Source organism: Haliotis cracherodii, unplaced genomic scaffold (genome assembly GCF_022045235.1).
Source record: "Haliotis cracherodii isolate W230 unplaced genomic scaffold, xgHalCrac1.p SCAF_11, whole genome shotgun sequence".
NCBI lineage: Eukaryota > Metazoa > Mollusca > Gastropoda > Lepetellida > Haliotidae > Haliotis > Haliotis cracherodii.
This window is the reverse complement of record NW_027266266.1, coordinates 17,457,339-17,473,611: the sequence shown is the minus strand read 5'-3', so window position 1 is coordinate 17,473,611 and position 16,273 is coordinate 17,457,339. Positions and strand designations below refer to the sequence as shown.

At 38.5% G+C, this 16,273-nt stretch overlaps 1 protein-coding gene across 1 annotated transcript; it reads left to right on the top strand.

Moving 5' to 3' along the window:
* Positions 1 to 10,198: 10,198 nt before the first annotated feature.
* Positions 10,199 to 14,606, top strand: LOC139455482 (glutamate receptor-like). The gene is made up of 9 exons (XM_071237034.1): positions 10,199 to 10,351; positions 10,486 to 10,620; positions 10,771 to 10,959; positions 11,326 to 11,432; positions 11,686 to 11,770; positions 11,862 to 12,186; positions 12,991 to 13,208; positions 13,516 to 13,781; positions 14,399 to 14,606. Exons 1-9 carry the CDS (start codon positions 10,199 to 10,201, stop codon positions 14,604 to 14,606), a joined length of 1,686 nt encoding a protein of 561 aa, XP_071093135.1.
* The last annotated feature ends 1,667 nt before the right edge of the window (positions 14,607 to 16,273 follow it).

Genomic DNA, 16,273 nt, shown 5'->3' with positions numbered 1-16,273 from the left:
CTCCCCCAGCTCCATGCACCTCTAGTAACGAGCTGATTTAGTGGAGTGGCAAGTGAGGGAGGTAGGCTCTGTAAAAGTTTTCTGAGATAGTGGTGACCATTGAACCAGTATCTATCAAAACTTCACAGACATGGTCCTCTACCTTCACATGCGTAATGTTTGGGTGCCTAACTAAACTGGAAGGCACCTTTCGTTGAGAGCTTTGGTTAGAGTCCTCAGACCGCTCCATAACTGGGACTCTTAGAAGTTTAAAGCAGGGCAATGCTGGTGACCCTTTTTAAGCCCTGGCCTTCCACAATCAAAACACTGACCTGCTTTGCTAAAGGTTTATTTGTCTGGGCACCTTTAAAGGGAGCTTGGCCTTGACTCCTGGTGGGGGGTTTGTAAGAGGAGCCTTGAGCAGACCTGGGCTCAAGAGAGTGAACCTTGTCCCCGATAGACTTTAGACACTTATCAAGGTCTTTAAGCCTAGAGAGCACATCCTCCATCTCCCGACCACATGGTACAGGAGTGGTAACGGGACACTGATGTGCCTCCTTAGGGGTAAGCAGTTCCTCCTCCACCCGACATACATCAAGCAGCAGTTGGCTGTACTCGAGACCAGAGTCAAAGTGATGATGAGTTGCCTGCTTCAAAGCATCCTGGGACAACCCCATCCAGAAACGGCTTCGAAGGAAGGTCGTGGCAGCATTTGGTGGGAGCATTCCCGAGACTTTGATCTTCGAGATCAAGTCACTAAGTCTACGACTCCAAGCTGCATCAGACTCGTTTATTTCCTGGCGAGCTGTGTAAAAGCGCTCCATGAGTGTCTCGCCAGGCATCACATTGCCAAAGACAATGTCCAACTGCTCTAATGCAGAATCAAGGGTTGCCTCAGCAAGAGAAGATCTGCAGCAGAACCCTTGGCTGCTCTCTGCATGGCATTGAATATGGCGGTGTCAGAATGAGTATTTTCACGTCGACACCCCAATATTTCAAGGCGCCACTGACTATATTTCACATCAACCTTTGCCCTATCCTCAGAAAATGTTGACAACCAAGGACTTGGTGCATTGATTATTGGCATGGACGAGGTGTGTGATATGGGAATGGTTGAATGCAGAGTTGCCAGGAACTGACTAGGCTGAGCAGTTGGGAGTGTACCGAGGGTATAGAATGGGCATGTGTACATGTCTGTTGGGCCAAGCCTCATTTGGTGCCCCAGTCGGACGTGTAATGACGCGACTGCTGTGAGTAAGGGGTTGATGAACCCTGGGGTTGATTATAACTTAAGAGTGACCCATAGGGCCTAGGCAAAGATTTCAGCAATTCTATCCTAGGACTAGGTTCTTGTGGGGGTATTGTCTCCATGGGTGACCATGGGTGACCATACATCAGGCAACAAAGGAGACCCCAGAGGTGACTGTGTAAGCAGTGACGATAGCCCAGGTGTATATGGTTAGGGAACAACACTTTGGCTATCCACAGGAGGTGGAAGCACATGCGGCCGAAACAACGTATCTCCAGACCTAACATCAGCTACATAAGTGGTCTGAGGTGAATGTGGATTAGCCTCATCTGCTAGACGGGAGAGTAAACTAGTATGGACTAAGGGATCAAGCTGATGGATGAAATCCACAACCTGATCAACCTGTGAGCTAACATCACTGTCCGACTGAGCCATGATGTGTATGATAGACAAGTATGACAAACCTCCAAAAAGGCAACAAGGATCCTATACGTTGGGACCCAACAACAATATTATGAACCGAGGCGATCGGAAAGTGCAAAAGCTCCTAAGTATTAGGAAACCAAGTGCAGGGCTCCTACAAAAGCAAGGATACAAGATGGACTATGGTGTGATATGGGTAGACTTACAACTGAGGGGAACTAACCACTACCCCAGGTAAGCAGTAAAGTAAAACAAGTAAAGTGAAACACTAGCCAGATGATCCCAATGGAAATGAAATAATCCAGCAAGCAAAGGCTACGGTGTGAGACTAACCTGGCAACAACTACAAAGTCATCCCAGATACAAGCAGTAACTGCAAGTACTACAGACCAGACAACCACTGGAAATAAGTCAAAATGCAGCAACAACTGAGTTGTACATACAGAAAGTAAATGTAACAGTAGAAACTGACTGAACTCCACTGTCACATATGTAACTTACATATGAGGAGGAAACTATACAAATATCTCACATCACAGATATACTGTTACTTGAGATAATAGATATGCAATTGAGGGAGATACTGAGGACATGATCACTGACGGTGTTCAAATATTTCAAACAGAAGATCTGATATGACTGATGATAGTGATGAAGCCTATAATGGGATATGGTATATGATGAAATGAAGAAACAACACAAGACAAGACAAAATACTTACGGTAAACATGTTAGGGGTTTGCTGAAGAGAGATGTCCACACGGAAGGAAAGACAGCAGGAACAGCATGGAAAAAGAAGTACTGAGGATAGAGTCAGGCACAGGTAAAGTAAGAAGGGTATCAATGCAAATATCAAAAGTATTGACAGAAAATATATCAAGTAAAAAAAACAAAATTTGTATTTTGAAATTGAACTGTTTAAATTAAATGTTAAATAATTTCAAATATAAATTTGGAATCAAAGTCAAATAATTACCAGCTACACTTAATATTAACCTGAAATTTTGATCAGTGGTGAAATTTTGAATAGATATGAACTCCAATTATTTTTTCGGAATAAACTTGTCAGAGAGATGAAAATGAATCTATACTATATATGTATATAATTTAAATAAACACTGTAGACATAGAAATGTGGTAGAAATAGAATTTGTACTATGATCAATACTCTGTAAAAGTCAATATGATTAAAAATTTCAAACAAATGTAAACATGATAAACATGTAATATATATCACAGGATAGTATTGCAGTATGATAATGCAGGATGATATTGCAGGATGATATTGAATTTAGAAATATATATATCACACATAAATAGAAATATACAATGTGGACCCAAATGTCTTGATAGTCAGGCTCAAAAGTCAAATGAACTATTCATCCGAATAAGTGTATAAGATGTCCTTGAAAACTGCATGAACTCTTGCATATTGAATTCCATCTTATGAATGATGAACTGCCTCTTCTCACTGTACAAGTGATGATGCTGATGAAACTAGCAGCCCCAAGGTTGGGCGCCATTTTGTAGCCGGGTGTGGTGTGATGTGTCCAGCCACTGGGCTGCTAGTCAAAACATGAGGCAGTTCTTGGATGATGATGATATTTATTCCTTTGGAGTAGATGGTGGGAGGGAAGCTGTAAAGAAGAGTCCTCCCTCCATAAAGAGTTCATGCAGAATGCATGAGGAGGGCAGGTGAGAAAGGAAGTTAAAGAAGTGGACCAAAGGGCCAATCAAAAGAAAGGTAGCATCTGACAGATATTAAAGGAAGTCAAGATGATTCAGTCACATGAAGTGGTGGACATATCTAAAAATAGATAGTGGAAGTCCAGGTGAAGCTGGAGAAATTACAGAGGCTGCAAAAGGGTATCAGGGTTGGTGTTAGTTGGCTGACATTCAACTGCAGACAAGGACAACATATAATGAACATATAATGAACACAGAATGAAGTGATGGTGATAATAGATGAACATGTATGTATATATGTATAGAATGAATCTTAGGGGTTAAAAGTGGGTGGTACTTATGTGGCTGTAACTCATTCAGAGTTAGCACCACCACCCGGCTACATGTACATTTGTTTACGTTGAATACTTTGGTGGGTGAGGTTCAGAAGACTAAAATAGAAAGAAATTACAATCCTTACTGAAACAGTAAAATAGTCAAAATTACCAATTTAAAAGAATAACAAACAACTTTCTGACAAAATACTCAAAATTGCTCACAACTGCCAAATGGATACTGAAGTGAAGTTATAAATGCATTGAACACTTGAGAGATAAATAATATTAACTTTGACATTGAAAAATGTGATTTTACTTACATTTGTGTTGCTTTATACTTTGGAGAATGTAACCGTGTTCCTAACAAGATGGAGATTTGACTGATTGTGTGGGGAATATGCGCGTTATAGATCATGTGACTTGAAATAAAATTGAGGCTATAAACAAGTTTTAATTTATCTGCAAAAGTTTATTGAGAAATGGGGATTTGAACTCACAATCTCAATGTTTCAAAGGTCATGTGAAATATTAGGACCAAACACGTTATGCACTAAGCCAAAGTGAGGAGGTTCAAATGAAGATGACTTTCAGTGGACCAAATATTTAACTAAGAAAAACTTCTTTTTTTTAAAAAAAATACATGAAACTTAAACCATTACCAAAATATAGAAAATGAACTTTAAACAAAACTCTTGAAACAGATGAAAAACACCATTTCTGCATTTACAGTGTTATTGAGGCAGCTAACCTCCTTGCATCTGAAAAAAAATAATATTCGTTTCTGTTCTGATGCATTCAATGGTCATTTCAAACTGCCAAAGTGGACCTGAGCAATGAACACATTTTATTTCAGATGTACATGAGCTGCTATCATGATCTTTGTCTCCACAACGATAGCAAGCAGCATGATAAGTTCATGATTTCTGCCCATGTCCAAATTTCTAGCAATTAAAGCACATCAGAGGACTAGGGATGTACAGGTCTATTCTCATGGAAAAGCATCCAAAACTGACTGCGGCAACTGTGGAACGTCAAACGTATGGAGGTAAGTGTTAGAAGGTAACTAAAGTCCATCCTTCTTAAAGTTGAAACGCTAAGCTTCAACAACACCCTTCATCTGTAGTTGACGTAGAATATCATCAGTGGAGAGATCAGCAAGACGCCCATCCCTGTCCCCGATAATTCCTTTGTTAAAGTTCAAGGATTTGTGTGGATAGCAATTGATTGGTATGTTTGCAAACAATTTTGCTTCCATGAGATTAGCTGCCTGCTCCCTCTTCACACATTATATTATAACTGCACCAGATCTAATTTTGGTGACATTCTTATCAGTTCTAGCAATACCTTGAAATGCTTTTTCTAATAGAAATGGAGAACCAGAAGTCAACTTTTTTCTCACTTGACACAATGCAACAATGAATCGAGGCCAGGTTTCACGTTTATAATAACACAATCTGGTTATCATATCTTCCTCATCATCAGTATCATCTGTGTGTTAACGTTTTCGTTTTTTGGATTTTGAGCAGCTATACTGGTATAGTTTATGATTCACCCTCCTTGCTCACCACCCACCTTGAAGTATCAACAAGGACGACGCTAAATGCCTGTTGGCCTCCAACAGGCGGTACCAAGGATACCAAGATGGTATACTCAAGCAGAAACATTAGAAATAATGTACCACCAGATTGGCCCATGAGCCACCGCCTTTTGGGTTTTAAGACTCTAGGCAAATATTGCAACAAGCATTAGTTTAAACAGAATTTATAAAGGTTGAAATCAGGTCAAGACTGTGCTAAATAAGATAGCGCACAGGGCTCGGCATGACCAGACGATTGTCCAATGTTTGCTGACTCTGATCACAGTTCGATGAGTTGTAAACTAGGAATGCATATTTACCAAGCCATACGTGTACATGAAACACACACAACTGACATGGCAACAACATCTAATTAACCGATCTTTTCTATCCTAGTTCGATCAGCTTACGGGGATGCATATTTACCTAGCCATCCATGTACATGAAACACACAACTTTAATAAAACAGCATATAAATAACCGAATTATTCGTTCATTTCCTTCAGTAAGCCGACAATGGGAAGGTTGCACAGGGATTACTGTTAAATTGTATATACACGTCCAGAGCCATGGACGTTGTACGCATGTACATATATGTAGTTGGTCATTTAGTGCTTTTCGTCGGTTCGTCCTGCAGTCGTTTCGTAAACTTGACAGGTTTGTAGAAAATCAATTTTATAGTTTGTATATTGTCACTAATACTACAGTGAATTACTTTGGTGCATTGTGTCTGCTTCTAGTGAACTCTATCTGGAACAGATACATACATGTATATACCTCTATATTGTGCATCGTTTCAATAAATGTTTTTTTTAATGATAATCAGGTTTATGAAGTGTATTTAAATGGCAATGCAGTCAATACTTTACTCATTCTTGATCTGTAGATCTTATACTCGAGGCACAGTTCTTTCTGAGCGAAAGGTTGTGTGTGTGTGGGGGGGGGGGGGGGGGGGGGGGGGGGGGGGGGGGGGGAGGGGTGCACAGGTGGCCCAGTCGTCTAAGGCGCCGCCATTCACTGTGCAGAGTTGCATCCCTTGGGTGCACCAGAAACGTTGTTGGTTCGAATCACGGTTCGTCCCGATTACCTTACCCATGCTCGTGGGTTTCACCGAAGTGGTAAACGCGTGAAACCTGCGTCACTCGGTCTTTCCTCCCACATTAAGCTGACACGCCGCGATATAACTGGAATACTGTTAAAAGCGGCGTTTAAACCCAACTCACTCACTCACTCTGAGTCAATTTGAAGAGTCATAAGAGACAGGTAACGTAGGTTACAGTACTCATCACTCTACACTCTTGGAAATGTACATTTTCTCCTGTAATCGCTCTGAATGTCAGCTTTTGAATTTCTTAACAGTAATCTGAGTGGAATGAGCGAGTGAGTATGGTTTTATGCCGCTTTTCAAGATTCAAGATTCAAGATTCTTTATTCAGTATTTTGGGACATGTGGCCTAGAGTACAATTACAATTACAATAATTGCTGCGTCACGTGGTGTCAGGAAAATAAATACAGGTAGTCTTATTTCACATTAAGTACATGATTTAAGTATAAGGCCCAACGTTTACAATGTTGATATTTTTGGAGTTGAGTAGGTTACATAAACTGTGATTATCATGATGGACATTGGATAACCAGGGCAAATAGTGGTTTCAGACAGAAGAATATTTTTAACTTATAAACAAAACATAAATTCATCCTCTAAGTGCCTCCCTTTACAGTGGGTACATAGATATAGACTCAAGTCTTCATCTGTATGTTTTAACTTTCGTAGCATGTTAATCTTAAGACCGTGTAGCGATATTCTGTCATGCCACTTTTCAGAATACAAATCAGCTCAGCCCTTTGTTTTATTTTTAGTAAAAATAGATTTTTCATCGCCATTATGTTGAGAGATCCATACAAAAGAAAAGCTGAAGAAAACAAAATATATCTGACATCAGACACCCAGGTGTATTTATCATTATCATCTAACTGTTTAAGTAGATCGTTAAATTGTTTTGGATATCGACATGGATTCATACGTAGCAATCTCAACACAGTATTTTAAGTACCCATATTTTGCTAAACACGAACATATTTAATCGCCCAGTTTCACCAAGAATAGCTTCATTAGAGGCATATTTTTCCGATACAAAGATAATTGTTAAAATAGGACATTATTACTTTTTCTATACAGTTATAATATTCTTTGGCCCCCCCCCCCCCCCCCCCCCCCCCCCCACCCCCAGATTTCAGCCCCATAAAGTAATATAGGAGCAATCTTACAATCAAACATTGTTCAAGCTGTTTCGAATGTTATATAGCTATTTCTTTTGAAAGCTTGATAAATGTCTCTAGTGGCTTTAGAAGCCTGTAATGCTAGGATTTTACAGGCCATTGACCAGATTAGCCCTTGAGGAGAAAATTACTCCAAGATACTTGTAGTAAGTGACAGGTTTTACATTTATAGAACGATAGAACCATTTTTCATTTTCTCGTATAATACCACCGTTTTGGAATACAATTATTTTTGTTTTATCAAGATTCACACTTAGGCCCCAGGTAATGTAAAATTTTCTTAAGATATCTAACTGTCTTTGTAGATCAATAACTGTATATGAGAACATATAGTCACATCGTCGGCAAAAAGTAGTAGCATAATATCTTCAATACTTTCTGAAACAAACACACCGTGAAAGCACGTTTTATAATTGTCAGTTACAAGCTCATTAATAAAGACGATAAACAGAAGCTGGCTTAAGATACAACCTTGTCTTACACCGGAGCTAGTTGTAAACAAATCTGTTCTACCTTTGTCGGTTTTTACACATGCCTTAACAGCAGAATACATACTAGCTAAGACGTTATACAACTTGCCATGGCAACCTTTTTGTAAGAGCATATATAATATTTTTTTCCTATCCACAAAGTCAAAGGCTTTCTTGAAATCAATGAAAGCACAATAAAATCGCCCCCCTCGCTTTGTTAAATATTTAGTACAAAGGGCCTGGAGTGTGAAAATGTTGTCTGTTACTGAATAGTTGGATCTGAATCCAGATTGTGCTTCATGTATTAAATCGTTTATATCCATCCATGGTCGTAGTCTTTTTTGAAGTATTGACGTGAATAATTTCCCAGTAGCATTTAACAGGGATATTCCTCTATAATTGTTGGGGTCAGAGGTAACACCAGATTTATGTATAGGTATTATATGCCGCTTTTAGCAAAATTGAAGCAGCATCACGACGGGGGACAACAGAAATGGGCTTCATACCATATATCCATGTCAGGAATCGAAACCGGGCCTTCGGCGTAGTTAGCAAACACTTTAACCACTGGGCTACCATCCCACCCCTCTGAAATATGAATGAAAACAATTTTATAAAATACGTTACCACAGAAATGGTTAATTAGATTGCACATGGCAGTGAACTTTGGCAGTATGTGTTTCGTCTCACCATCGGAAAGCATGCATCTGTCAATAGAAGCAATTACATTTCGCATTAATTAAACCGTTTCTCAAACAATCTGATACCAGATTGACTTCATTATGGCTTCGGGAAAACATGGTAACGTTGAATTCACTTAGTAGATTGCATTAACATGTTCACTGTCTCACACAAACGTTGGTTTGCTGATTGATAAGGCGTATTCGTTGAAAAAGACCACGCTTGATTAAGGCTTCTCAGTCGTAAACGTTTAGATTTAATGTATAAGATGTGGGGAATGGAACCCGGACCTTCGACGTGATGAGCGTACGCTTTAACCACAACACTACCCAAACGTCCCATTTGAAATATAGATATAATCAGAATCATAGTAACTGCATGCTTACTATATGAGCAGTTATGTAAATTAAACCATTGTCTGTTTAGTGAGTGAGTGAGTTTGATTTTACGCCACTTTTAGAAATAATCCAGCAATATCAAGGCGGGGGACTCCAGATATGGGCTCACACATTGTACCCATGTCGGGAATCGAACCCGGGTCTCCGGCGTGACGAGCGAACGCTTTAACAACTAGGCTACCCGACCGCCCCTTATCTGTTTGGAGTAAAAAAGGCAATGAAAATGTACATCATGCTGTCTAGGGATGTCTGCGAACATCGTAGGCAGAGACACTATGCGATATGCATCATTGATAACATTACTTATCACTATGATTCTTGAGTGTACATTTGCTGGTTCCTAAGTTTCCAATATTAATATGAATGTCCTCACACTATAGACACCCACCGTGCTATTTCTGGGATAAGGTTAAAAGCTGCGTAAAAGCCAACTCACTCACTCGATCACACTAAATACATGTACATAGACTGTTATTTTCTTTTTCAAGGTACTAATGTGCATAATAGTTTTCGTCTTAATATTTGTTAAACAGCTCCTTCCAGAATAATACTTGGAAAAAATGAACTACATCATCTATTAAGCAAGATGTCTCTACATCCGGGTTCATCTTTGATTATTGTTGATAATTCATCTATGGGTAAGTGAATCTGCCTTTATTTCTTCAAATTCGAGAATGGTATTTCTTGAGCATAAAAACTACCGTTCAATCTTTTGTCTCTGATTTTTGTTTTACGTCCATTATCTCCGGGGTAGAATAAGTCTTCAGCAACCCATACTTGCCGTAAAAGGCGATTATGCTTGTCGTAAAAGGCGACTTACGAGATCGGGTGGTCAGGCTCGCTGATGTGGTTGATGCATGTCATTGATCTCAATTGCGTGGATCGATGCTCATGATATCAATCACTGGATTGTCTGGTCCAGACTCGATTATTTACAGACCGCCGTCATATAGCTGGAATATTGCTGAGTGCGGCGTTAAACAACAAACCAACTAACTCTGTCCATTAGCAACGGCAAACATACCTTTCGTAAATGTTAATAGATTCCTACAGTAATTGTTTACGTTTCTATTTCTAAACAGGAAGAGACATACATGACAATATTGAAGAATGGACAACACAGCATGGCGTGACTGCCATGTTTTTCCATGTGCATGCCTTTGAACAGAGTCTGACCGGCTTAATGGAAAAATCACTCCAGAAGAACCAACTCAACATTTATCGCAAATTGTTCAATTTTGTAGTCTTCTGTGACGGTATCGACAACTGCTTGCCAGGCATCACAAATATCGTACGTTCACAAATTAAATGAGGAATATTTGAGATATTTCATTGAAAGTTCAATTTACCTCTTCTAAACAAAAGCTTGTCATGTCATCACAAACGTTGTCCTAATGACTATTTATGATTTGTTCAATCTGCCAGTCTTCGGCAAAAGACAAAGAATGCGGACGAGGAACACTGCTACGTCATTTCTCGAAATGGTTATTTCTGAATGTGGACCCGCCATTATTAACAGAAGTATATGCTGATCTGGACAACATAGCAATAGCAGTCAAGGTAATCAGCAACAGCATATATCCGTTTAGACTTTAAGATAAACTGACTCCCAACTTGTACAAATTATAGTCAGTAATGACAAGTATCATTGTTTCATTGATATTTAATATTAGCTTATTCCACAAAGTGTTTTGCTTCATTTGCTTTCAGGAAAGGAATATATCTGGTCGAACAAATTTTAAACTCAGCACCCTCCTGTGGAAGCCAAACAACCGGAAATGGTCTCAAATCGGAGACTTGAAAAATAACGGGGATAAATACCCCGCCTTCATCGCCCCTCTCTTCCCCAATACGGCCTACATGTTGAATGGAAGAAAACTGAAAATTGGCGTCTTGGAGGTGAAAAACTACAACCACATTACGACATTTGCAAGGCTTGTTTGATAATTTATATCACATTAAAAGAGTTATGACAAACCTATATTTGTTTGCAAGTTGAGATGATATTCCAAAAAGGATGCAATGCCATCGTTCTATGACCAAACATTTTACCGGAATAACTCATTCACTTTATTATAAGATTGTTCAATAAAGGGCTAAGGTTTCAGTAAACCGATTCACATGAAACATGATCTCTTCAAGTAAAAGGGAAACGTTTACTGCAGCCATAAATAACATCTCTCGTGCATTCGGCTAAAATATTACCATAACGGATTAATATATGAAGATAATTTTATTGTCATGGTGTAAACTTGTGGTCTTCAGTGGGAACAATTTTGCATGAAACCAGTTTGTCCAACAAATGGCTCCATTGTGTACACTCATATCTGCAAGGATCTATTTGACAGCCTTGGCGAACATCTCAATTTTACGTACGTATTACAATGAACCCATTCCCACTATTATTATAGTATTATATTTACTATTGTTACTACTGATGCTCATTTTAACATACAACCATAACACCAATAATTGCTTAACTTGTAACTTAAGTATGACATGTAATGATATTAACGTGTAGGTCCTTCCCATCCAACGGCCATGCCCACTTACATTCACGATGCATGTTTAAACGAATGATGTACCTAATATTTCCATGGCCATGAAGTTTCACTTTCACTTCAGATATGAACTGATCGAACCGCCTGACAAGTCTTGGGGTGAATTGTCAGAAACGTGGAACGGTCTTCTTGGCATGGTAGCACGAAATGTAAGGAGAGAATATATTGAGTCAAACTGTTTGCAAACGTAGGGCCATTTGAACATTACACATTAAGCGATTTCCATCTTGTTTTTTTCAGGATATCGACCTTGCTGGCATACCTTATGGAATCACTCTGAAAAGATCCAAGGACTTTACATTTCCTTATATCATGTACCAATCCAAATGCGAGGTAGTCCATAGGAAACTGTCAAATAATGATAACCACTGGATGTTATTGGTTTCTATTTTTAAATGGGAAGTGTATGTATGCGGACTACTGACGATGGCTTGGTGCATAGGACTCTATACATTGTTGGAACGATACAGTGTTGGAGAGCATATCAAGGCCAGGGAGATACCTACATGTCCACCATCAACATCAGATAGTGTCATGACGGCGGTTCTTGTGCCACTACATCAAGGTACCTAGCTTTTAGTCAGATTTTGAGACATTTAAAGCAAAAAGCATCAATTTGGCATCAATTAACCCTGAAACCGTTTCCAGACATTCTGATTCAAGAATGACTTCATTTTAGATATCTTTGTTAAAAAGTGATAACGTAGATTTCATCTGGTAGATATATTGTAGACACTTTCACAGCCTCACACAAATTAAGGTTTGCTGACAGATGAGTCCTATTCATTGAAAGAGACCACGCATGGTTCAGGCTTCTCAGTTGTAAACGTTTAGATTTAATGTATTGGATGATTATGTGTGAGATGAATTAACTTGGCGTACAGCTTTCACGCATCTCTTTTTGGACGCAATATGTATTCCGTTTTGGCAGAGTACTTTCCATATGGGTACACACAACCTATGTCAAATGGCACTAACACTTATAACTTCGACTACATGAGAGTCAGCGACATTGTTCAAAGTGCTGTTATCTTCTTGTTTGACGAAATATTGCTATGACAGTTGGAATACTAGTAGTCATAGATTCAAGCTTCCCGATACCATTTGAAACTTGTGTGATAATCTCTGCATTGTGAATTTTATTTTATGGAATGTATATATTGTGTGCATTTCAAAACTGACACCGAAACACACTGTGTGTGGAAAATATTCGCTTGCATCTCGTGTTTATACACTAAATCATATGAGCGCATATTCATATAATCTAAAATACTATTCGCGTAGTAAATATCTGTCATATTAATGAATGTAGTGTTCTTTAACTTCTTTTGAGTTGGATATTTAATATTTGGAAACATTTCATCCACAGGTTCGTTGCATCTCCCACGGACAATAAAAGGACGCATATTTTACGCTACATGGTGGTTGTTTTGCATCATTATTGTTGCAGTTTACACGGGTAATCTGGTTGCAATTATATCAGTAGGAAAAGAAAATATTCCCTTCAGTACGATGGAAGAGCTTGCAGAAAATGATGGCTTCAAGATTATCGTTTCTAAATGGTCATATTATGACGATATATACAGGGTATGTAGCATAATTGCTATGCAAACATGTACATGTATAGTTTTGTGCTTTCTCCGGATCCCCATTCTCGTATTGTTCGTATTGATGAGAACTTCAGTCATCGAAGTAGGTCAAAGATGGTAACGTTTTGTCCACTGAAAGTGATTAACAATTCACATATTTACGACTAGATTTATTTATTATTTATCAAATTCAGTAATTCAAATTTGAAGTCAAGAAGGAATTCTAAAACTTTTTACGCCCCATATTCCCAACGTTCTTCTATCAGCTAATTTCCAAACCAATGTGTTTTATGAATGTTTTGCAGTATGGTAATGATAGCGTGAGTCAAAGAATATGGAGAAAAGTGTTGGACACCCGATCTACAAATATTCGAAACTCTCTGGACGAGGATCTTCACATTAAGATGCTCCTGCAGTCTAGTTACTATGCATACATAACCGGTTCCTTCACGGCTGATGGTATAGAAAAGACAGTTAATAACCTCCGAAGGATGAAATGTAGTAATGGTCCAAACTATCTCAGCCTGCCCTTTCCCATTAATTCGCCACTTGTGGAGTTATTTTCAGACAAGTAAGTGAAAACAAATGCACATGTCATCTTTAAATGAAACTCTCAGAGGATTGTGTCCTATCCAGTAATATATGCGTTGGTGCAGTTTGTTGTACTTTGTACAATGTATGTTAATGTAGAAGAGTGAACATAATCTCCCTTGAAAGAAAGGATACTGTTATTTATTATTAGTGAAGAGACGGTTATTGGTATCAATTATTCAATAACTTCAAGTGATTCTATGCCGTTTGATTGGCTAACCAGGCAAACGTTTTGATTATGTTTCAATAATCCGAAAAAAGTAAGCCACACCCACTAACGCACAGCTGTTTTCTGATTGGCTGATAATGGACAGGTTTCGTTGCATTATTGTGCTGCACGATGTCACTAATTTCGTCATTGTTGTCTACATTTGTTTTGTTTTTTTGTTTATGATTAAATATGCAGCCCTTGGAGTTATTATTGCTCACGAATATATTTATTAGTAATAAGTAATGGACATATAAACGTGAAAGCGGTGTGCACAATAACACAGCATGCACACCGGTATTTACGTTGATACCTCCATAAACGCAAAAAAAAATATTGAAGTAAAATCTTTAGCTGTAGTAGTACAACTCGACGCCTTACTGTTCCAGACTCATTCGGCTGTATGATAACGGCATTCTGGAAGCCTGGGCAAGAAAATGGTCCAGCACAAAACGGGAGGAATATGTACCTGCAATGACGAAGGTTGACATGAGTAACTTGCGGAGTGCCTGGACAATGTGTGTATCAGGAATTACAGTAGCCATCACTATATTAGGAATTGAACGTTTCCTTAACTACCGAATAAACAAAGATTGATTTGCTGTCGTATGGAAACGGCACATTACTGTAACTGTTAGTTACTGTCACAGTTGATGCCATATGTGTTGCATCGGGAAAACCAATATACAGCTCAAAAGAAGTTAAAGAACACCCGATTCTTTCATATTACTGTAGTTTATCTGCCTTGCCATGCCATAGTATGGATCACTGTTCTCATAATCGTCCAGTGTTGTGATAAAGTTTTCTTTTGTTTGTTGTGCCATTTCAGTTAAGTGGTATGACATGTGTTGCACCGTACCGGACATTCTACTCCTCAAGACAAATCATTCTAAACACTTGTCATACTCTGTGACGAAAAGTATAATAAATGTTTGATCATATCGTTTGCAATGTAGTGAGTGAGTGAGTGAGTACATCATTTTAAGCAATATTCCATAGACATAAACGTAGTAATTGTACGTTTTCTATATGCACAATAACTTCAATCAAACCAGTATCTGTTCAGAGTTCACTAGGCACTGAAACTGTACCACATTTGTCCGCGAAAATTGTGAGGTATAATATATACATATAGAAATATATATAATACAAAAATCGTCAAGCTTAACTTAGCTACCGCATAAAAAAGATATCTTGTTGGTACGAGAAAGTAAGAATGAACCCAGTTTAATTGTATGAACCTGTGTTAGACACTGCAATATGACGAGAGGAAAACCGTTTGGTTCAAATAAAGATGCACACTATTAATATAATTTGCTACAATTAAAAAAGTCCTCAAAATACATATTTAACGACAACAGGCAATGAACACCAAATGGTACGTATTTGGTAACAGTGACTTACCAAACCGTCGAGTTGATATAAGTACTATTCTGTATTCAGTTATATCTTGTTATTTTTATCCATTTAAACGGACAGTACGTCGACGGGTCTGTCTGTTTTTAAATCATGAATGAAATAATTTCCGAGAGTGGGATGTCACATGCCCATTTCAATTCTCCAACCAAAACAAATAGCGCTCCGCACAGTGAAGCAGACAATGCAAGCACTGCACGGAGTAAACTGGTTTTTGAATAAAGGCAAATCGAAGTGAAAGCACGTGTGTTTTTGTAATGAGTTACAAAGTACTAATTGCCAGCTCGATTATATCTGAAGCCATGGCCAGTGTTTATCAAAGCCTTTATTACAATATATGTATGTATGCCTCGGTCGTATGAAGCCAATCACTCTCCAAGCCAGGGTTCCAGCTGAGTACCTCTGTCACAGCGTAACATCTTACACAGTCTATTCAAGTGTGTTTTATCTATTTCATTTTGGACGAGTCTACGCAATTAGATAAAATACGTCATGTAATGTTTAACTTTCATTGCGAACATATCCTTAAACGTGAAAACCTATTTCTTATTGTCTATTTATACTCCACGTCCTGTCATCAAAGCCCTCCCCAGAACTAGCTAAACGTCTTTTTTATTTTGAAAGATATATCGCCATGCACCTCACTGTCGCAGTTGTAGTAGTATAGCTGTTTAATTATGCAAAACAATAGGTAAAGCGCACCGAAAAGCCTGTATTAGGCCCGTCAAATCTTATTTCAGAGTAATCATATCATTTTCACCGCTATTTTGCCTTTTACGCCCAATGGAATCTGTTTCCGTTGATTCTCCACGTATCCCCTGGCGTTGACGTTTTGTAACTATTATGAA